This window comes from Prinia subflava, chromosome 1 (genome assembly GCF_021018805.1).
Source record: "Prinia subflava isolate CZ2003 ecotype Zambia chromosome 1, Cam_Psub_1.2, whole genome shotgun sequence".
Lineage (NCBI taxonomy): Eukaryota > Metazoa > Chordata > Aves > Passeriformes > Cisticolidae > Prinia > Prinia subflava.
In genome coordinates, this window is record NC_086247.1 from 28,992,136 (window position 1) to 29,014,939 (window position 22,804).

The 22,804-nt window shown below is 40.0% G+C and overlaps 1 protein-coding gene across 1 annotated transcript in view; it reads left to right on the forward strand.

The window, feature by feature from the left end:
• The window catches only part of ZNF704 (zinc finger protein 704), an 88,946-nt gene extending 72,661 nt beyond the window's left edge, over positions 1 to 16,285 (forward strand). The window contains exons 5-9 of the mRNA XM_063391986.1: positions 556 to 656; positions 2,978 to 3,239; positions 7,903 to 8,007; positions 13,044 to 13,138; positions 14,759 to 16,285. Of these exons, the coding sequence (XP_063248056.1) occupies positions 556 to 656; positions 2,978 to 3,239; positions 7,903 to 8,007; positions 13,044 to 13,138; positions 14,759 to 14,870 (675 nt within the window). The 3' untranslated portion in view covers positions 14,871 to 16,285. The remainder of the gene's footprint in view (positions 1 to 555; positions 657 to 2,977; positions 3,240 to 7,902; positions 8,008 to 13,043; positions 13,139 to 14,758) is intronic.
• Positions 16,286 to 22,804: the final 6,519 nt, after the last annotated feature.

The following is a 22,804-nucleotide window of genomic DNA, read 5'->3' on the forward strand; positions in this document are numbered from 1 at the left end:
CCTTGCTTTGGAAAGACCTTAATTTAAGAAGGTGCCTTGGATTAAATGAGAAGTCCTTATCAGGGTTTTTTTGAAAGAAGTATAGGAAGTTTTTATATCATCTACCTCCCTTAGTAGAGGAACTGAAACTTAAAAATGGAAGAGTGCTGTCAATGAACAGAGAGAGGTAAAGTTTTGTCACAAGCTGCTCCTGCAGCTTTTTCCTGGATTCTCTTGAATTCAGTAGGTTGACACACTTGACAAGGGATTATTAGATCATTATGAATTTGGAGTCAAAGGCTCTGAATCTTCATAGTGTTTTGTAACTGTCTGGTTTGGGTAGTTTGGGGGTTTTTCTGCCTTCATAGAATTACAGAGCCACAGAAATTTTCAGCCCTTAACCCAGCACTAAACCATGTCCCCAGGCAACACATCTTCAAGTCTTCTAAATACCTCCAGGGTTGGTGACTCAGCCATTTCCCTGGGCAATGCTTGACAGCCCTTTCAGGGAAGAAATTTTCCCTAATATCCCTACAACTTCCATACAACTCATGTTGCTTTACTCCTAATTTTCAGAACTCCATGAAGGTGATGTTCAAATGCCTGTGGAAGAACTGTGGGAAGGTCCTGAGCACAGCTGCAGGGATTCAGAAACACATACGGACCATTCACCTTGGGTAAGAGAGCAGTCTTTTGGGGCTCTAAAGGGTTTGGTATGGAAGAGCAGCAATTGCCCTCGGCTGGAGAGATGAACTAGATTGTTCTTTGCTTTTGTGTCTCATATCCCTATGTTTCTGAGGAAAGTGCAGAATAGCGCATCAAGGTGAATGAGCATTTGTTCCAACAGCAAAGCACTTCCTTTCCTGAAATTCTGTCAACTTTGCTGCAAGGTCAAATAGAGCTCGAGGTCACACTGCACTTCCCTGTCAGCTGCACAGCTCAGTTATGTCATGTGTGCTGTCTGCACATCACATCTGGGATGACACTCCGTGGTAGGCAGGTTCAGGGTCTTGCATGAATACTTTTCAGCTTTGTTTCACGTCAGGTCAGGTGCTTGTGCCAGTTCTGAGTTGAATTAATGCCAAAAAAACCACCAGAACCACAAACCAGATAGAAACCTCAAAATGAAAGGAAACTGAGCTGCATGGTTTACCCAGTCGGCAGCTAAGTACCACAAAGCTGTTAACTCCCCTTCCTTCCCTGGAAGAATCAAAGGAATAAAGAGTAAAACTCATGGGTTGAGACAAGAACAGTCTATTGGCTTAAACAAAATAAAACACTGATAATAATAATAATAACTGATAACAACAGTAATACTAATGACTCTAATACTTGTAAGGAAAGGAGAGAGAGAGGAACAAAACTGAAGAGAAATGAGTGATGCATGTTACAGTTTCTCACCACCTGCTGAACAATGCCAGCCTGTCCCCAAGTAGTGATCAGCACCTCCCAGCCACCTCCCTCCAGTGTATTTACTGAACATGACATCCTGTGGTATGGAATATCCCTTTGTCCTGGCCATGCTTCCTCCCAGCTTCTGGTGCCCCTGCTCACTGAAGAGCATGGGAAACTGAAAAGTTCTTGATTTAAAGTAAGCACTGCTCAGCATCAACTGAAACACAGTGTGTTATCAACACTCATCTCATTCTAAATCAAAATCTCTGTGCCAGCTACTTGGAATAAAATTAACTCCAGCCCAGACAAAACCGGGACACACATATATGTTACTTGGACAAGAAGCAAAAGTAAATGAATCTTTAGGACACAAGTTTGTTTCAGAGCTTTAGTTTGTAACTGAACTCTCCTGTGCAATTCACTGAGTAACATACCTGTCTCATTTATAATTACAGTGGGGAATCACAGTCTTCACCTGAAAATACATATCTGTTCTGTAGGTTTGTGTTACCCACAGCTTAAAAATTAAAACCACCACAAGAAAGAGCTGGAGCTCAGGATGGTCTTGAAGAGGTCAGAAATTACCATTGGGCTTATGAGTAAGGCTGTGGTAAACAGAGAAAATCTCTCTCAAAATGCAGTTAGGAATGTTGATTTGTACTTTATATTATGGGGACATCCTCTGTGTGGTGTGGGAAAGGGAGAAGTAAATAGCAAAACCTTTCTGGAATTTGCTGGAGTTAGAAGCTTTTCTGGAAACAGTAGTTTTGGTGTGTGACTGGCTGCATTCTGATGGATGGTACTTCTGGTAGAGCCTTTCAAACCTGCTGGACCTATGTTCTGTCAACAAATTCTCATTTGCACTTCATGATAACGTGTAGTCCACTGGGAGCTACTGCTTTGACTGGGTTGCTTCACTGTTAGCATTTACATTCAAATGCACAGCAGATGAAACTTTCACACAATTAAACCTCCTACATGCCCTCTTTCAACAAGTGTCCTTCTGGAGAGCAGGACCAGAAAGCCCTGGCTGTGGCAAGCCAGCCCGTAGGAGTGCTTTCTCCTCAGAGTGTGTCTGAGGGAGTTGCATGGTGAGACTGTTTTCTAGCAAATTCTTCCATTACGTTACAGAAAGTTACAGTGAATGGCAGCTGTAACTCTATTTGGTATAATTAAGTAACTTCTGATAAGATTGCATATTGTTTGCTGTAACATGAGTGAAGTATATCTTGCCTGTGTCTATCATCATTGCTGTGACTTTCGAAGACAGAGTGCTTTGAGATTCTTGTTAACTTTACAGTAGTTACAAATGAGAAGCTGATACTTGATCTGAAAGAGTCAAACATCTGCTCCAAGGTGAAAGAATTTGTCAGGAATAACACAGAGAGGGGAAAAAAAGTAATTCCTGCTTCTTTTCCCTTCAGATTAGATGATTTTCCTCTTCCCCTTACCTGCAGCTGGAATGCAAATAAAGTAGGAAGAGTTGAAACTGCAAATATTAATTTATTGACAATATGAATATATTTGATCGTGCATCTAGAACTTAAAGTTTACCTTGGGGTTCTTGCTTTCAATCAAATCTTACTTCTTTCTCTTGATACAGACGTGTAGGAGAGTCTGACTACAGCGATGGAGAGGAGGATTTTTACTATACAGAAATCAGGCTCAACACGGACTCAGTAGCTGATGGCTTAAGCAGTCTTTCCCCAGTCTCTCCATCTTTAGCATCTCCTCCTTCCTTTCCCACCCAAGACACAATCCGTCCTGAAACTTCCTGTGCCAAAACCGAGACTAAATTGATGACACCTCTGAGCCGCTCAGCTCCTACCAACCTCTACCTCGTACACACGGACCACGCTTATCAGGTAACACCAGTGGTGGGAGCTCAGTGATTACACCAATGTCACTAATGTGGAAAGAAATGTCACATCACGGTGACTGGGTTTTAAGGGGCTGAAAGGTTTTCAGAGCAGTCAAAGCATTTTTTTTATTTAAACTGAGATGTGTTCTTCTGAGCTCATTGTTTCTTTGTTTATGTGCCTGCCACAGCTGGTGGATTTGGGGGTGCTATTTATCCAGCCACACATAGGTGTGTACTTCAGGTTGAGAAGAGTTGATCTGTCAACACTGCCTGCATCAGTTCAATTTTCACTGACCATAAGGAGAACCCTAGCTGATGTGCTCAGATGGGGTTTCCTGCATAAAAAATTTCCCATCCAGTCAGCTGAATCCCTCCCAGAGTCTTCATTGCAGCTCTTTTTCTATTGAACAAGTGCAAGCTCTGCTTGAAGTGTCAAGTACCCAAAGGATGCCAGGAACAATTCATTTCCTCTTTTTGTACAGTGTGAGATGTCATTTTGTAGTTGTGAACTAGAGCAGGAAGAATGAAAAAGCAAATATGATATCTTCCTACTTCTGAAGTTGATACTTTTCAAATGGCAAAAACTGCTGTCCTAAAACATTCCAGCTAAGTTTCAGCAGAAAGTTTTGACATTAATTATAAAATTGCACTAAAACTTGACATGTTTTGGTCTGGATACCATAAGAGAAAAGAGGAATAGAGGCTTTGAAGTAGTGTGGTCCATGACCTGCATAGCACTGGAGAACTGAACTCTGTTAAATTTATCAGATGCAATAACTATGATATATAGCATTGTGCAGATAAAACTTCTGTGGTGTGCTTGGAGCACACCTACTAAAAGGTCAGAGGGAGATCTAGAGAATTCACAGGATTGTTTTGGACTTTTGTGCATGTTGAAAAACATGGGTGGAAGCTTGGTATTTCAGGTGGAAGCTGCATCAGGTAGCATACCAACCTGGGGACTAATAAAACCAGCTAGGAGAAAGACTTGCTTCTCAGTGTAGCTTAAGCCCTGCCTCAGAGAGTGAGGCAACAAGTCTAGGCTGATGACAAGTTTTGCTTCATTTGGGATTTGCAGTCATGACAGTCTGTCCTGCTCTTTGGAGACCCACACAACCCTTTTTTACAAGCAGCCTCTGAATAAAGCACTTGCCTAAGGGAATCCTAATTCAAGTGTTTAAGGTCTTTGAATTGGAATTGAATAGATGTACTTCATGACACAAGACTAAGTGCCTGAGCCCCATGGGCTTTTCAGGTTGCTCTGTTGATTTCATCAGCGAGGAGTGGCACAGTCCACACTGTTCACAGCTTGCTAATCGGAAGCAGGAGGCAGGGTCCCTGCTCAGGCATCCCGGCTGTCCTGCCAAAGGAAGCAGCTGCTGTAGAGAACGTCAGTGGCATGTGCCAAGATCCCTTCAGCCCGGAAAGGAAGGCCAGGAGGCAGGGTGGAGATTCAGATCTCACCAGCCAGAGTAGAAAGTGGAGATTACTTCATTGGGAGCAGCTCAGGGAACTTGGATAAGGGAGGCTGAATATTGTTCATCACAGGATTCCTGTTAAAAGAAAAAGGGGAAAATATACAGAACCCAAAGCTCAGTCACAAGAATCCTAAAGAGATCTGTTAATTGCCATTTCCTCTATGACTAGAAAACATCAAGCAGATGTTTTTGTTGTAGTGAGAAAGATATGAGGAAAGTGAGGAAAATCCTGATACTATTCCCTGACCCAGTCCTATGGATGAGGAATAATTTAGAAGAATAATTGAAGAAATTCTGGAAAGTGCAGCAGTTGAGGCAAACTGCACTGGGGGAACCCTAGAGACAGATGATGCTAGAACAACACAGGAAGCAAAAGAACAAATCCCTCTGGATTCAAGGAGAGCATTTGATATTAAAACATGTAGGCAGTATTTGTTAAGCAAGAGATTGAATTTAGGGTAGGAGAAGGAGCTGGAAAGTCACAGAGTACAGCAGTGAGTTATTTTGAAAGGGCCTTTGAATGTCATTACTGAACTTCAGTGAAAAGCTGTTCTTGGCCCTGATCTCACTTTCATTAAATCATTTTGGTAATACACAAATATTATAATAAACTTCACTGATAACAAACTTGGGAGACATCAGCAGTAAGGGAGTTGGAGATCAGGTTTATGTGACTGGGTGATCTTAAGATAAATAGGTTTTGGATACAGTTTAATGTCAGAACATGCAAAGTCCTGCATCTAAGGAACGAATGAGATTTTTCTGCTATAAACTAGGGTAGTTAGAAAATTATGTAAGACAGAAATCTATGTTCATCAATCAAGCACAGATTGACCATGAGCCAACAACAACAGAGCTGTGAAGGGGGAAAAAATAGTTGTCAGCTTTCTTGGATGAGAAATATCCAGGAGAGAAAGGTTTTTTTAATGCCATTATACAAGACGCCCATATAACTTCAGTTGAAATCCTGAGTTAGAGTTCTGGTCAGCCAAATTCGATGTGATGGGCTCCAACCAGAAGTAGAAAGAATGCAGAGAGGACATGGGCAATCTCTCCAGCCCTGGGTCTGATACTTCAGGCAAAGCAAGGGATGAGAAGAGGATGGAATTGCTGCCTGGGAGGAAAGTGAAGGGACAAGCATGAGAGGGGAAGAGGATGAGCATGGGCTGCTTCAGATATAAGAGTAATGTTGGCACAAATAAATAAATGAATACAAATTATTAATTAATATTTTTTGATTGGTGGTTAGATGGAGATCTCTAAGCAAATTGAGGTTGGGGTATAGAAATTCTTCAGTTGGATGTAATGTTATAATTGCTTACAGTATGGAAGAGATTGGCTAAAATGTTAGCCTGAAAAAGATTGATGAGCAAAGATGCACATCTGGGAAACAAGTGAACAAGGTAATTGGCTATCCAAGTCTGATCATGTCTGAGGTAGATATTTAGGCACTGAGAAAAAGGAATTGAGCACTATGATATTTTAAGCAACTGCAAATTTTATCAGTTTTAAACTTCATGTTTCAAAACTATTGCCTGTACCTGTTAAATTTAACTACAGAGGAACTACAGGTGGGTTCTTTCAGCACCTTGGACTTCCCTTCCAGGTCTTATTCAAATACCTGAGCAAGTTGCTGTGCTGACCCTGGGTTTGAGCTGCTGTCCTTGTGGGATGCTGAACAGAGGCAGTGCTGCTGTCTGCTCATCCAGCTCTCTCCAGTTCTGTCTGTCTGGAGCTCTGTGGTCATTCACTCCTTCCCAGTTGAACAGGGTTAGGATGAAGAACTACTGGTACCATCTGAAGTCGCCAAACTGTTCTTGACACCTTTCAGAGAGGTTTTTATATTTTATGGAGCTCAGTGGATGTTTGCTCTGCATGTCTGTGTGGATTCTCTTGGAGCTGTCCGCAGCTTGGCAGCCCACAAGCATTGCAGGCTGCAATTGCATGGCACAGCATTGCTGCTGCACACAGAGGCATCTGGTGGTCTCACCTTCCTTTTCCTGGAAAGGCTCTAAGGGATCGCTTCAGCCCTTGTTTACTTGGAAGATTCTCTTTAATAGCGCCTGTCAGGTTGTAGTTGGTCATCACTCCTCTCTGCCTGGTGGCTCAAGGAAGCACTCTCTTCCTCAAGCAGTAAGACAGTTTCAACAGCCCCAAACACAAACACTGCTTAAATTAGTGTATTGTTTTATTGTCACATAAAGTCAACTGAAAGGCAGAAGTGAAAACTCATTTTAGCAAATTCTTTGTAAGTTTAAACCAAGGAGGGGGTTTTTTGGGGTGACAGCTTGAAATTCAACAGTCAAAGTGAGCCTTTGTTCATGCTGGCTGCTCACGCTCCTGCTAGGCAGGGTAGCTACACAGCTATGAATTTCATGATTCTGAAAATTAAACAGGATTCAAAAAGAGGCAGGGAAGAATTCATAGAAACTCATAACCCAGTGAGAAAACCAAAGGAAAGGCACAAGGTGAAAAATGCTTAACAGTCTAAGCTCAGGTTATTGCACTTGCACCCCAGGGCAGCACTGGGTATTGCAACCTAGATGGGAAGAATATAGGAGTTCAAGGAGCCCAGGAGTCCTTCAAATACTTGCTTTAGTTTAGTATTTCAAGAGCTGTTTTTTGAATCCAGAGGATGATTTACAGCTCCTCGTTTTTAATAGGAAAAACTGTTTTACTTGGGATGGCTCTTAACATTTGTCTGATAAATGAGAAATGGCCAACAGTTACTGTTAATTGCTTCCATCCATGAAGCCTTGCTGTCCACACTAAAACTGTAAACAATTGCCATGAGTTTAAGTATGGCCTTGTGTTTCACTGTGGAACAGGTGATCGGTACTTTTTGCTTCTTGCTGGCATTATTTTAAAAGTTACTTGTATGTGACATTTGATTTTGTCTGTTTTTTTAGCAGATCTAACTCTTAAGGGTTTTCTGTGGATTCTTTTGAGAGCAATCATCCTTCTCTAAATAAGGTTTAGGAACAGTAATATATATATAACTCTGTCCCTTCCTTACTAGCTTATCCATGCTTATCCCTCTCACAAGGATAAAATGCTTGTCACCATAGAGTTTTTTATACCTTGGAAAATCTCTCACAGATTTACCGTTTCAAGATATGAAAGATCCTTAGAAATGCTTTGGAAGAGGAATAGTTCTTCTTGCTGGAATAATACTTTCTTTTCACACAGGCCACTCCTCCGGTGAACATTCCAGGGTCAGCAAAATTCACTCCCAATGGCAGTAGCTTTAGCATCTCTTGGCAGTCACCTCCAGTTACCTTCACCGGCATTCCAGTAAGTGCGCATCAAAAAAGGAAAGGAGGGGATAAAAATGGGGTTCTAGATCTTTTTGCTTTGTTTCACAGTGTGTGATTATGGAAGTAAATGGGGCATAAGAGATACCAAAAAGAAACAAATTAAGCATGTGCCTGAGTTTGCCAGGTTGGCTGTTTTTAACACCTTTGTAACTCACTTATCAGTGCAGTTAGGTTATTTTTGCATCAGTGTCTACAAGCAGCCAATTGAACCTATAGTATCTATAGTATATATTTTTTAAACTATATGCTTACAAAAGAATATTCTGGTAGGTGCAGAGCCTGGCACTATATGCTTCCTTTTTGTGCCACCAAGAGATTTCTTAAAAAACTAAATGGAAAAATCAACCTGGTGATGGTTATGCTAACAGGCCAGTTGGATTCAGGCAGTTAGGGCTATTGCCTAAATGAACTCTGGAGATGAAGCATTTTTGAAAGGCAGCTGAAAGAAACAACAAAATGAAATGCAAAGTCCCATTTTAGGAGGCTACAAGTACGCAACCCCTACTAATAGCTGGAAAATGTTGTTTTATGCAGAAAATGTGTTCAGTATCTATTGCATTTTGTTATTAATACATACTGTAGTTTGACAGCTTTTTAATGAGGATGTATTAGATGGAAATTCAACACTGACCCTTTCTTCAAAAGAGCTAGTGTACAAGGCCTAATTCTATGAACATTGATGCTAAAATCTAGTGCATCAACAGGACTGCAGAAATATGATATTTGCTTAAACACAGAATTGCAGCGATTCTAAACGTACCACAGTGTGAGGGGAATGAAAAACCTTTATGAAGAGTTGCAAGGGATTCAGCTTGTAGTGTCTGGTGTGGGGACTGCTGAAAGTAAATGCAAATCACTGTTTATGAGTAATGGGAAATTTTCTCTATGATGAATATAAATAAATATAATGAAAAGTATCCTCATTTTATTGGAAAGCACTGTTTTCATGATAAATTTGTGTTCTGTAATCATAAACCTTTTTGATATCATAACATCTCATTTAATATTACACTTTATGAATTTATGAATTTTTAAAGTGTGTTATATAAGGCACATTGCTCATCCAAAAAACCATATAGCTTTTCTTCTCCAGACAGTGAGTATTAGACAAGGTGATAAGAGATACTATTTCCCTCCCTTCTCTTCACCAAGTGAATCTCCAAAGCTTCTTACTGTCAACCTTTGGCAAATCTTGGAGATTTTCTGCAGAGGCTGTGGCATCCTGCAGAGCTGATAAAAATGAAAGTGACTGAATCAATTACACTGCACTCTGCCAATGAATATTTATTAAATTCCATCAAGGAACAACTAACAGTGAAAGACATCATGCTGGCAGCAATTTCAACAAGAGCGCCTTAACAGAGTGTGCTATCCGCAAAGTTCCCTGAGAATTTGATTTCCCAACAATGGGATTGATACGGAGTAATTATGAAACTGGCTCCTTTTGTGGAGTAGCAGAAACTGGTGCCAGGAGTGTTGGGAACCTAAAAATGCAATTAGTCACATTGTAAATCAGACATTTAAAAGGACAGAATTAGACACGTATGCGTTGAGTTTACTTGTTCCGGCAACAACGCTGATCTGTGGCTGTAGAGTGAAGAGTTCTCAACAGAATTCAAGAAATGCTAAATCACTTTCTGAGAATTTGATGGAGATGGCAATGATTTAAGTACAATTTGAATGTAATCCCAATACAAGAACCTGGGGAAGCAGTGATGCAGAATTATAAACTGCTCAGGGAACCATGTGAACTGCCATTATAGACCTAACAACATTTATTAGGCTGTTTAACAAAGAAAAAATGATAAGAAAAAAATCTTCCAGGTTTGCACACATTTGACTACTTTGTCATCAGTGTGATCATTTATGAATTACAAAGGCTTGCCTGCAGTGAAAAATTGTGTGCAAAATGCAAATTTATGTTAAATACCTGTATGTTAAATTAAAGTTTTATTTCTGTTTCAAAGTAAATTAGATATTGCTTTACAAAATCAGGGATCTGGCAATTTCCACCGTGACACTGAGTGTAGGTACATCACTCACATTCATATTTTCTCCTTCTCTGATGGGGTTTGTTTATGGCCAGACTGTGTGACACAGCCAGCATAACAAACTCATGCAATTTTGACATCCATGGTCCCTGGAATGACACACAAATCTGTAGCATCCAAGGGAGCCCCAGAGAGTAAGTCCAAACCATGACTTTTTGCCTGACCCTTTTATTCAAGCAAGCAGTTTTCAAAAAAGGCTTTAGAATACTTTTCTGGCCTGGACAAACCACTGAGCAGGAAAAGATTAGGTACAGATCTGAAAAAGTGCATAGGTCTACACATTTTCAATATAGTCTCCTTTCACGTTTGTTTTTTGAGACATACTGTAGTGTTTCCCCCTTTCATTCCTGTGGACAGTGAATTTCAATGACATTGAGCACTTCCCGCTTTCTGTCCTGGGAAACTGGGGTGTTGAAACACCATGAGTTGCATTAAGTCCTTGTTTTCAGAAAGTCTTTAGCAGAGCAGCACTAAAAGGCCTTTGTGAATATGGTGTACTTATCAGCAAGTAACTGAGCACCTCAAAACAACCCATATGTGCTGCTGGATCAGTTGGGCTCAGTATGTGGCTGCTCTAGGCTCAGGAGTATTCACAACATCTAAACTCAGGCATTTACTTAGATATCTTGTATTCATAAGGGAGGAGAAGTGGCCAAGGTCACTTGATCTGTTCATCCTGGAGAAGAGGAGACTGAGGGGAGACCCCATTGCAATCTGCAACTTCCTCGTTCAGGGAAGTGAAGGGGCAGGCACTGATCCCTTCTCTGTGGTGACCACGGACAGGACCCGAGGGAGTGGCCCAAAGTTGTGTCAGAGGAGGTTTAGTTTGGATATTAGAAAAAGGTTCTTCCCCCAGAGGCTGGTTGGACACTGGAACAGGCTTCCCAGGGATGTGGTCACAGCACCAAGGCTGGCAGAGTTCAGGAAGTGTTTGGACAATGCTCTGGCACACGGTGTGACTCTTGGGGGTGTCCTGTGCAGAGCCAGGAGCAGGACTCGATGATCCTTGTGGGTCCCTTCCAGGCCAGGTTGTTCTGTGGTTCTGTAATTAGGGGAACCTCCAGAGCCCTTTGTGCTCTGAATCCTGCATAGGTTAGATTCCAAGGCAGATGAGATATACACTTTTTCATACAGTTTTTCCAAGATAACATTGCAGATGAAAGATTGTACTTTGGGACAGTTATGAGGCATTGAGAGGAGTTCTCTGCATGAAGCAGAAAGGACGGACTGATGGTTCTACCAATTGAGGCTGAGTTAGGAGAATAAATCAGCCACACCCTAGGTATGCATGAGGAGAGTGAATTAAATGATGCAAATGGGATGAGCTGTGGTGAAGTCCATGTGTCTTGGTATTGGAAGACTTAACATAATGACCATGTACTTCCACTTCCATGTAATGCAGGGTAAAAGTCTTCCTGAATGTCAGTACAATCTCCACCATCTGATACTGACTTATATCTGCCTGCTCATAAGATCCAAAAAGGTTGAACAGACAAGATCTTTGATAATCTGATGTTTACAGATCACAAATCTCAGTAACCACAGTTTTCTCTCCTGGAGTAACTGGAAACTCCAGGTCCTAGCAAGATAATTGCATATAACATAGGGGGCCATCCAAATACTCTTCTGTTCAATGACAAGCAGATAATACATTGAGTGTCAGTTACTAGTGGTAGACATATAATAATTTCTGGTTTTTAAAATGTTTTTGAATCCTAGCACAAGGCCTGGAAATCTCTGGTTACTGGTAATGTCTGGGAAACTGTACAGTGTCTGGTGAATGGCAAATACTACCAAAGTGCTATTGCTTTGCATTTTATCTTCAGTGTTTGAATCATTCTTAGGTAAAACAAGGAAAGTGGTTGATAAAAATTTGGAAAAAAGTAGCAGAAGACAAGCTGCCCTTAGTATTCTGGAGGGATAGAACAAAGGAGCTAGTGTGGTCTTTGGATGTACAAAATATGGTAAACTGGCAGAGAAAGAAGAAATTTCATCCAAGTTTTGCAGGTATATTTTGTATATCAGTAATGGTCTAAGTTTGTTCAGAGTGTGGAGCCACATATGCAGTTAAATCAAGAATTTCTCTTGCTCCTAGCCAAGAGTAAAAATTGAAAGAGTGTCTGCACTCAGTTACAAGCACTAGCTTTCTGCTGCTATGGAGTAGCTTTAAAATAGACTTTGTATCAAAAATCAAAGCACATACAGTAATTCTCTTCAAGTGAGATCAGTCAGTTCCCTCTCTTCCAGATATTGCAGAACTTTAAAAGGGCAGGAGGAAAAAGCCATAGCAGTGCAAGAACTATGACCATATCTGCAGTTCCTGGCAGCAGGAGGCTGATTGTGCACTAGACGCCCAAATGAAGCTTGTTACATTCAATATACAACAAGAAAACGAGTGTTCAGAATTTTTTCTGGTATTTTAGATGTAAAGTGGCAGTGGCCTTCACACAGAAGCAAAATAAGATCATAGCAAAATAATTTAGGTATTATTTAAGGCCATGTGATTGCTTGAATGATGTTGCCAAGCCCCATGCTCTTTGGAGAATGTCAGAAGACCAAACTACGCCCTTCCCTTGGAAACATTCACAAAGAGGACACCTGCTGAGAAGGTCTACTGTGCAGAGTAAGGAGATACAGCCTGTTAACAGCTTTGATAGAAGGGCTGCATTGCACTCCTTGCCTGTTAAACCTGGAGGGGTCCCACTCTAAATGCTCTTCAACAAACCTTTTCCTCCAAGGGTGTCTCTCCACAAAGAGGGCCAAGTGACAGACAGGAGAAGCTAATGCAATGTACCTAATGCTAAATAGACTCATAGCTTAATTACGTTTGTATGTTATATCGTCACTTTCCTGGGTTTCCTTGCCACCATGCAGCATAATTTGCATCTTTTAGGAAAAAGTATTTATACTGCATTCATATGTGTATGTTCTTTGTAAGCAGCTTTTTTGTCTGTATTGACAGGTCTCACCAACCCATAATCGTCCTGCAGGGAGTGGAGAGCAGAAACAGTCCCACACAGTCCTTGCATCACCGCCTAGAGTAGCATTTGGCTTGAGGTATGGCACCATTACCTCCTGCTGGCACTACAGCCTCACAGCCTGGAGGGCATTCAGTAAATAAGTTGTCAGTGGCCAGAGAAACAGAAAAAGCCCACTTCCAACCCTCATTGCACTTGTCAGGCAGGTTCTTGCTAGAGCTCTTCAAAGTAAGCATTCAGATCCTATTTTTCTTTCCACTGCCATCAAAGGTAAAGTTCAGCTGCACTAACTTTGCACTTTTCCCTGAAAGGTTGGACTGTCTTATGTGTTTATCACTATTCAGTCAGAATGATATTTGGCTTTGATTGAACTATAAGAAACCCTGTCTTACAATAAATTAGATCAATGCAAAGCTTTTTATGCCTTGTCTTCCTATACATAAGCTGCATTCATTACTGTTATATCTAACTGATACTTGACCAGAATCTACTTTTAAAGTGTTCAAAAAGTTAGGTTAGAAAATCAGACTGTATTGCTAAATTTCTTACAGTAAAGAAACTCCTTATTTCTCATAGTCCTGAAGGTGGCTGTACCCTAAAATGAGACAAAAAGATTTCATGCTTTCCATTTTCTTCATGACTCTCAGATTATTGCATGTGCTACAAACCAAACTTGGGATCTTCCCAATTTATGGATTGTGCCCATTAATTGTTAATTAATGTTCAGTAATCAGAAAATGTTTGGGTATGCAAGAGAGAAATCCCATGTGTGCCATGCAACATGTAAAACAGGTATTAGACAGTTCTGTTGGTACAGTTACTTTATTTAAAGATGCCAGGACAGGTGGCATTGCAGTAGTGAATGTTGGATTGCTTGGTGAAGCTTTGCTCCTCAGGTTTGCTGTCTTGCTGTGTGTTGAATAAAAAAAAATCCATTTTAACAGTTACTTGGATCATTTTCTAAACTTGTGATCTTTTGAGAGTGGTTTAAGATGGGAAACAGGACACTGGTTACAGCTTTAAAAGCAGGTGCTGCCCACCTTGCTGGCTTTGAGGACCACAGAGAAGGTGCATACAAGAATGCACCTTGCTGCAAGTGAGAGCAAGGGTTAAAACTTCCCACTCACTTTGTTTTTCATTCAATGAGCTCAGAGCCAACTACAGGAAGGACCAGCAAGGTTAGGAGCTGGTAGCTTTTCTTTGCTTTGGCATAGCTGATACCTGCTGGTGGTCAGGGTCTGCTGCTCTGAGCTATTCCAAATATTTTTACCACAGCTCTGCAGCACTTACGCTGACATGGCCTAGCCTGTATTGTGGAACAGCTAGGACTGCCCATTACAGCTTGGCACTGCATGTGGCTAAAGTACAATTTACTAAGTCCAGGTTTAGTTTCTGGCTAAAGTCAGGGCTGTACGTTCCTGGGATCATCCCTGGAGCACATGAGCAGGCTCAGCAGCTGCTGCAGAAGCTGTGGAAGCCAGGCCAGGAGAAGGCCTGGTCCCTGACAGTGATGGAATCATGGCCATACGTGTGTCTGTCACTTCATCAGCTCCCAGCTGCAATGAAAACAGCCCAACTCCCATGAAAGGCCACGGGTTCTCTGCCTCCCACACTCCATTGAGTTTGTTGTCCTGGTCTTAGGGTGAAAAGCAAAGCTGCTAAAGCATCTCGTTAACGAGCCTCCCTTTCTCTCTGACAGGAAGCCTAGAGGGGAGGGGAAAAAGTGTCGGAAGGTCTATGGGATGGAGAACAGAGATATGTGGTGCACTGCCTGCCGATGGAAGAAGGCCTGCCAAAGGTTCATCGACTAACGATTGAAATTATGCAGAGGATTTGGGGAGGGGGAGGACAACAGCAGAAGCAGATTGCTGCAGCTGCACTGTATCACTTCCCATTTTCCCCTCCAGTGATGTGGTGTTGGGGGTTTTGTTTTTTTGGGGTGTTTTTTTGTTGTGTTTTTTTTAAGAGCTTTGTATTTCAAAATGAAGCACTTGTAGCCAAGGAGAAGCACTAATCAAAACCTGTGTGGAGCAATAGAGCAAAAAAAAAAAAAAGCAAAACCAAGACCAACCAAGACCACACAACAAAATCTGTCTCAGTAAGTGTGGACACCAGAGCAGCTATTAGTGTTCTTCTGTAAAAGAAAGGAAAAAGTTTATTATTTTGCTAAGTCTGTGAGCTGCTTGCTCCCTAGGATCATTTTTAACCATTTCAGTCTTTCTGCTGTGAACGTCTGTATTTGCTAAACTGAACAATTTTTCTTTTCCTGAAACGAAGATCCTTTTTTGAAAGCTTTCTAATAAACACTTCAGAGTCATATAAGCTACAGTTTTCTCAACAAAAGCTGTACTAAGACTGGAGACTGCTAAATAATTCTCCTGATACAAATGATCGTGATTATATTTTTGAAAAGGGCATGTGGGAAAGAGTTGGGATTTTCATTTGTTTGTTTATAGGAGAAAAGCAAAGCTGATTTTGCAAGAAGGACAAGCAGCACTCCTGGAAGATTTTTAAAAGAGGCACAGACCAGTGGAGTGGAACAAAGTAATTTAAGTACCAAATTGGATTTTGATCCTCTAGAGGAAGAAAAGCAGCAATGGCAAGTCACCAGCAGATACTGTCACGAGAAGTCTGAGAAGAAACATGGTGATGCTTGATTGAAACTCACAAGAATATAAGGGGGTCCAGTAGCTTTTCTTATTACTCTCCCCTTTCTGGGGGGGATGAACAGCTGGACCAGCACAGCTGTTGCTGCAGGAGAAGAACTGTGAAGAACTGCTAAATGCAGCCGCTAGGATTATAGGTAATACCTAATTCAGGGACACGATCCAGCCCAGCAGTTCTGCTTTTGCTTCCTTTTCTCTTATTTCAGAGATTGATGTTAAGATAATGGTTCATTCAGCTTTTTCTTTTAAAGCTACTAAGATTTATTTGATGCAAAAAATTGATAAATACCCTTTTTTCACAACCACCTCAGAAAAAGAAGTACAAGAGCAAAGGAGCAACATATTTGTGGCAAAAGACCATTTCTTAACTCCTTTTGATACATCAATTAATGAGTTTCGCTATTTGCAGTACTTGGATTGATTTGGGTATTTCAGTTTCTCTGTCCCTTAGGAAGTATACACTGGAATGCGGCAACCTGGTGTTCTGTGTCCACTTGTATCAAATTACTGTTAATTAATGATTATTTCAATGCAAAAATAAAGGAAGGATTTACTAGGAAGTGAATGTATATGGCGAAATAATAGTTGCCTGTTAAGGAAAACAAGACACCTTAAAAAAATCAGACACGGAAGCAAAACTTTGCCTATTGATAGAGTCATGAAGGGCCACAAATGCCTGAGTTGTATTTTTTTTTAACATTTGAACCAATTGAAATTAGACCAAACCTTTTTACCTTTTTCTACTTTTTTTTTCTTCTTTTTTTTTCTTTTTTTTTCTTTTTTTTTTCTTTTTTTTTTTAATTATTTAAGCTGGCTCATTCTCATAAGAGGACTTTTAAGTATCTAAACAACTTTCTAAAATCTGGTCCAAAGTTCACTTGATAGCTTTATTAAGTGTGCAGTGCTGCTTGTGTCTATGTAAAAGCACAAAATAATAATGCAGTTGTTTGGAATATACACTGTGGATTCCACAGGGTAGCAGTGAAAAGAAGAATCCATAATAGAAGCTACTGAGGGTTAACATCTGATTTTCTGTGAACGAGTTAATTGGGCAATCAGGTGCCTAATTTGAGCATGCTATTTCTGCAGTTATTTACAGATTGTGTAATTTCCATGCACAAGTGGCAAGATACGCTTGCATGCATGCAATTACTTGATTTTTTTGCCCAATTGTGTTCTCTAAGTCACAAAAAAAAAAGAAAAACAAACTCTGAAATCCAGTAAGACCCTGAGATATATACACGAGAGTGTATGAGTATTTTTGTATGTATGTCTGTATATACATGTAAAACTATATATATTATATCGTTTTATATGTGTATATAAAATCTGAAATTAATGGGGAAGAGAAGGACTGTTTTCTTTACAAACAGAAACAAAAGACACTAAGGGTGAGTAGATATACATTGACACTGTATTGTCTTCTTTCCTCTTAGTAAGACATGGATTTTCTTTACATGTTGTATTTTTTAATTTCCACAGTAAAATACCTCATAGTAATTCATAGGCGTTTCATCTTCAAACACTGGGCTTGCTGATGGTGTACTTACTTTGATAGAACTCAAAAAATTTGGGACTTTCCCAAGATATTCCTGCCAATTTATTCCCTGCCTCCCATTTTAAAAGCACTCCAAGACTATAAAGCATTCCATAATTCAACTGTTGTTGGACTAACAATATTTGCCTATATATTTGTTGTTCACCTCCTTTTTGCTTTGGAGAATTCTTTTGAAAATAATGTATCGGATTGTATCTTGTTTCTATAATGTCTTGGCATTGTGAGCACCTTTCCTGAGGGCACTTTACTAAGTATTGTAATAAGATTATTCTTTATAAATTTCTGCACAGAAGAATGGTTTTGTTGCCAGACCAGATTGCCCTCTGGTACGAATTGGATATGGATTACATAAAGGACTAAAGCCACAAACCCTCAAAACTGGAGAGAAAGTTGGTGTTAACAAGGCAGAGAACAGAAGGTATTGATAAGTCCTGCCAGGACAAAGCAAAATTTGCAGTATTTTTACACAACCTTTAATCAGCAGTTTATATTAAATCAGTTTTGGATCTCATGGTTGTGACATTCTGATTTGTAAGTAGGCACTTGTTGAGGTGCTGTGTCTGAACCAAGGCCCGGCCGCGTGGCCAGCGCGGAGCGTTCTGCAGTCACTCTGTGCTTTGAACTCCAATTTGCTCGTGTTGTACGAGCAGTTCAGCGCCTGCCAAGGTCCCCTGCATGATCCTCACACAGCCAGCAACAACAGAAATGTCAGCTAAGCCTTCCTTCTGCTGGCAGTACTGATCGTAAGCTGAAGTAATCGCTTCCATTTTTCAGTTTCTTGCTTCTGTGTTGCTGTGGGCTGTGTTGCTGTCCTCCTGACACCTGATTTGTTTCACACTTGTGCACTGACCAGTCCAAACCAGTCAGATTTCTTTGTTCTCCTGAGGAAGAGCTAGCCTGAGTGCTGTGGTCATTTGTTGCCATCACTGTATGCCAGTTCCAGTTTTTGGTTTCTCTGTGGGAGGTAGGCAGGTCATTGTCTGTGACCTCCCCAGAGAAGTCAGAAAGAATGTTTTAAGCACATCATGCAGTATCTGTGTGCTACAGGGATTTGGACATGGGTTCATCTATGTCAAGAGCCAAAACTTGATATAAAAATGTAAGGATCTGCTTTACTGTTAATAGTATTGATGTTGGTAACAGAAATTGCCAGCATCAGTATCAGAGTAAAGATCAACCGTACTGATCCTAAATATTTTTCTTCAGGAGTTTCCTTGTTAGAACAAAGCTCTTTCCCAATTCCCCATTCTCCCCATCCCCTAAAAGATCTGGAAAATGAGATAATTTTAGAAGTGGGTTATTTTAATGTGCTCCAACTGCTCCTCTGTGAAGTTATTGAACATTAAAACTCAGATCATCTTAGTCATAAAATGGTTTCCACACAAAACAATGTGCCTGATTCTCTAGTGCCTTGCACAAACACAACAGGATGTACAAGATGCAAAGTGAGTAAAACTTCTGTTCCAATTTGCAAGTTTACACTTTTAACCAGTACCAGTCATCACCTAGCATGTACCTGTTGGCAGGTCAGCCCTGCTTGTGTGAATAAGCTGAGCAGAATGCCTGTCTGTTGGATTACTTTTCCCAAATCCTTAGCCTGGTATGAATGTTAGCTATGTAATTATCTACGAGTTCCTTGCACTCACTGGCTATCACCAACGTCACCATCTTTATTCCTTCTCCTTTTAGTTATTCACCACAATGATAGGCAGCACAACAGGAGGTAAAGCTTTAGCCAAAAGCTCTTGTAGAACCTGCACGATAGATTGCAGCACCATGCCATGTCCCAGATGTTCTTGGCACTAATTTCATTTTGTCATTCATTCTGATCCAGTACACTGGGATGGTTTTCTATTGCTTGCTGTGGCCTGGGCCCAGCTAAAATGACCCTGTTGAGAATCCAGGACAATCATTGTAAGTGTCACACTACAAAGTGATTTCTTTCTTCTGCTGCTTGTAAATGTGTTGGAATGTGATCTCAGAAGCAGGACATGGAATTAGAGGCTTGCTAGCCATTTGCAGAGATGTTGGAGGTTGCCAGTGAGGCTTCCTTCTGTTGGTTCAAAGTTGGAGGTATCTGCTGGAGAAAGTTGTGCTACACCTTTTCTTAGAAATATTTTGATACAGAAACATTTCTAAAGCCTCATCTTGATCTTATATTCATATTCTATTCAATTTTCCTATGAGGTGGTAGCACTGGAACTGAGAGCAGTATGGAGTTTGGGCTTTACTCTGCATTTGTCAGGTTTTTCTAGTAGATGACCAGGCAGGTGTAAGGTATCATAGTGTAGATTTTATTCTAATATACAGAGACTCAGCAGAGTTTTATGGCTGCTTTGGAAAATACATAGAAGGAAGTCATGGGCAGAAATCAAGCTGAGCATTTAAATACACTCTGTCTGCTAGATGGGAGCAGCCTTTCTTTGCATCCATATGGAGCTGGAAATTCTTCAAGATTGCAAAACAGCCAATGTACACCTACACTTGTGAGTACTCACTTGAACTGCTCTTTCCCTCTTGGACGACAGTGCTTTCACACTGCTCCTGCCCTCAGTTCTATCCAACTGCAGGATTTAAGGGGGGGGGGTGTGTCTCCACCTCCAACTTTTTGAGCTTATTCATCAATACAGAAAGCACTCATCATGTTCTTTGTGCTTCACCCAGACCATTTGTAACAGCAATGCAGAAAGACTCTGGGAACAGAAATCAGCCTGTTTCTGATGGCACCAGCCAGAGGGAAGTACAGGTTGCTCTGGTGTTTGCTCACACTCACAGCAAGAATTTGCTCAGCTGATAAAATAGAAGAGAATAGATAAATTTAGTAACAAGCTGATGTTCTGCTGGTTTTTGACACATCTTAACACCTAGAATGTTTCTCCTTCTGTATTTGAATCTGAATGTGAGATCTCTTATATACCCTTGAGGGAAATAAATTTAGCAATATAAATGCTCTTTCAGCATTAAATCTGAATTCTTTATGTAATTAAATCTAAAGATGGGCTTGAACATTCTAAAATGTTCGAGTGTTGGTATTTACTGTTTGCCAATCCTCATAAAGATTCAGGTTTGATTCTGGAGTCCTTAACATAGTATGTGATACCCAGCATCAATTAATACATGTATAATGGCAATGGCCAGATAAACAAAAGTTACTAAAATGTTTGTAAAAAGCTGACTCTGGAAGACAGGAAAAAAAAATAGTTGAAACAGATTTCCTCAGGGAACGTGAGAGGGCCATAAAGGCAGGATACGAGTTTGTTTGAATGGAAGATGTCTAAGAAAATGGGTTTTTTTCTATTTTAGGCGAAATGAAAAGAGCAATATGTCACTACTTGAATTATTAAAATTAGAATGAAGCACTAATTAATGAACATTATCTTACTTAATGCTGTAGCTTAGGAAGTTCCAAATACAAAAAAAAAAAAAAAAAGTTATATAAAAATACAGAAAATTAGCTTAAACCATAACCTAATTATAATGTATATCTATACATTTGTGTAAATCTTTTCAGGATCTAGTGTAAATATAAGGGCTTCTTGTCTACAAAGTTGCTTGGTCAAAACATGCTTTGTCTGTAATTGAATTACTTCTTACCAAATGACTTCAGCAAGCAAAAAAGCAGTATGCCAGCCTGATATCCTGGAGAGTTGTGTACTGCACTTTGCAAAGGGCTAGTTCTACATGAAATTAAAACATGTCACCACATATTTTTTGTCATATCTGCAAAGATATCAGTTTCTGTAAACCCAAGGTTTTGAATTGGCCTGTTTAGGATTTTGAAATTCCACAAGTTTTGCGAATTCTCAATTTTGCTTTATTTTTATACAGAAAAATCCTATTTGATTTGATAATAGCCTTTTTCCTATCAATTCTTTTTCCTGTGTCCAGGCACTCTGCTTTGCAACTTCCCAAATGTGTATACTGAAGTGAATAAAAATCAGCATCTGTACTATTAGGAACTACAAATGTACGTAGCATTTACATGGTATCAGAATTTTTAGTATCAGTGTTTAACTGTAGTAATTAATTCTTGAAGTGACGCCAATGAATCTTTCAGGGAAGGGGAGCACGTAGTTTGTAAATTACGAAGTACAACTGCACAGATGTAGAACTGCTGGTATTACAAGAATAAAATGTAGGCTTAGGTTCATCAGAGCACTCGAGAATGTGTTTACCTCCACTTGTGGAGTTTGTTGATGAGACTCCTCCTGCTCCTAAAGTTTGGCACACATTTTCAGCTTCTCTGAAATCAGGCCTTGGCAAGAGCAGATACTCCTATAGCTTTGTTTGAAATATGCACTTTGTGGGACAATCTACCTTTTCCTGGATTTATGCAATTTATCTTGTGTTTAGAAGACCAGACAAATTTACAGAAATCTTTTTTTATTATGATTTTTTGCATTGCAGAAGGGAAGGTGAGAAAGAGACAAGTTCAGCTGTACATTTCAGCTTGTGAAAGCATTGGTTAAGTTTGTAAAAGGTGTGTATTTGACATCAAGCTCAAAGAAACTTACTTGAGCACACTGAAAAAAAATATGATAAGCAGGTCACATGAAATAAATTTCTCTTGTTCCATCTGTATTCCCTATACACTCAACACTCCTCCAGGCAACTGGAGGCATAGGAGCTCTTGAGTATGCAAGGAAATAAATGCATTTACCTAAAAACTTTAGGAATGCTATGTTTTTAAGCCACAAATGATGTTGCCTATGTGTAATTTTTAGTGTTAGAAGAAAATAGACAGTAGCCTTATTAACCAGGTGCAATACTTACAAAGGGCTAAAGTAGGGAAACAAGTGATGTGTGCTTGTACATCACTGCAAACATGCACTCCCTGAAAACTGACTTTTATAGCACTGGGATCTTAATATCTCTGAAATTATAATGTTGGTATAATTTTATAACTGTTTATTATACATTATGACACAGGATTTGGGAATTCCTGAGAACCAAAAGGAGGAGGTGGAAATTGTAAATCAAACTAAAACACCTTTACAAAGCCATACAAATTCTGGATTATTGAAAGAAAAAATCTACTTCCCTTGGTTACAGAGACAGTTTAGTCTGAAATTTCCTTTGATTTGTCTCTTGCATTTTCTCAAATGCAAGAGATTTTTTTTGGGATTTTTTTTGTATTCTGATGGTGAAAACATTCCTAAATTACCAGTATTTGGCTTGAATGGTATTATTTTGGAAAAAAAATTAAAATTGAGTTCTTCATGATATGATGCAGTCTGAATGAGATCATGCAACATAATCTTCTCCACTTAAGTAGAGAGTTCATACAAGCAGAAGATAACAGGAAAAGATTGCATTGAGGATTCATTGTTTAGTCATGAGAAAGATCTGAACAATCAAACTAAAAAAGCTCCACTCACGTATTCCTCCATCTGCACTGCAGTGTTGATGGAATACAGGCTGCCAAGTGTGGTGTATCTGGCTATCTCACCCCTGTTTGGGTTTTTTTTTTTTGCTGATAAATAAGGAAATACAGGTCATCTTCCCATCTCTCTTACTGTTT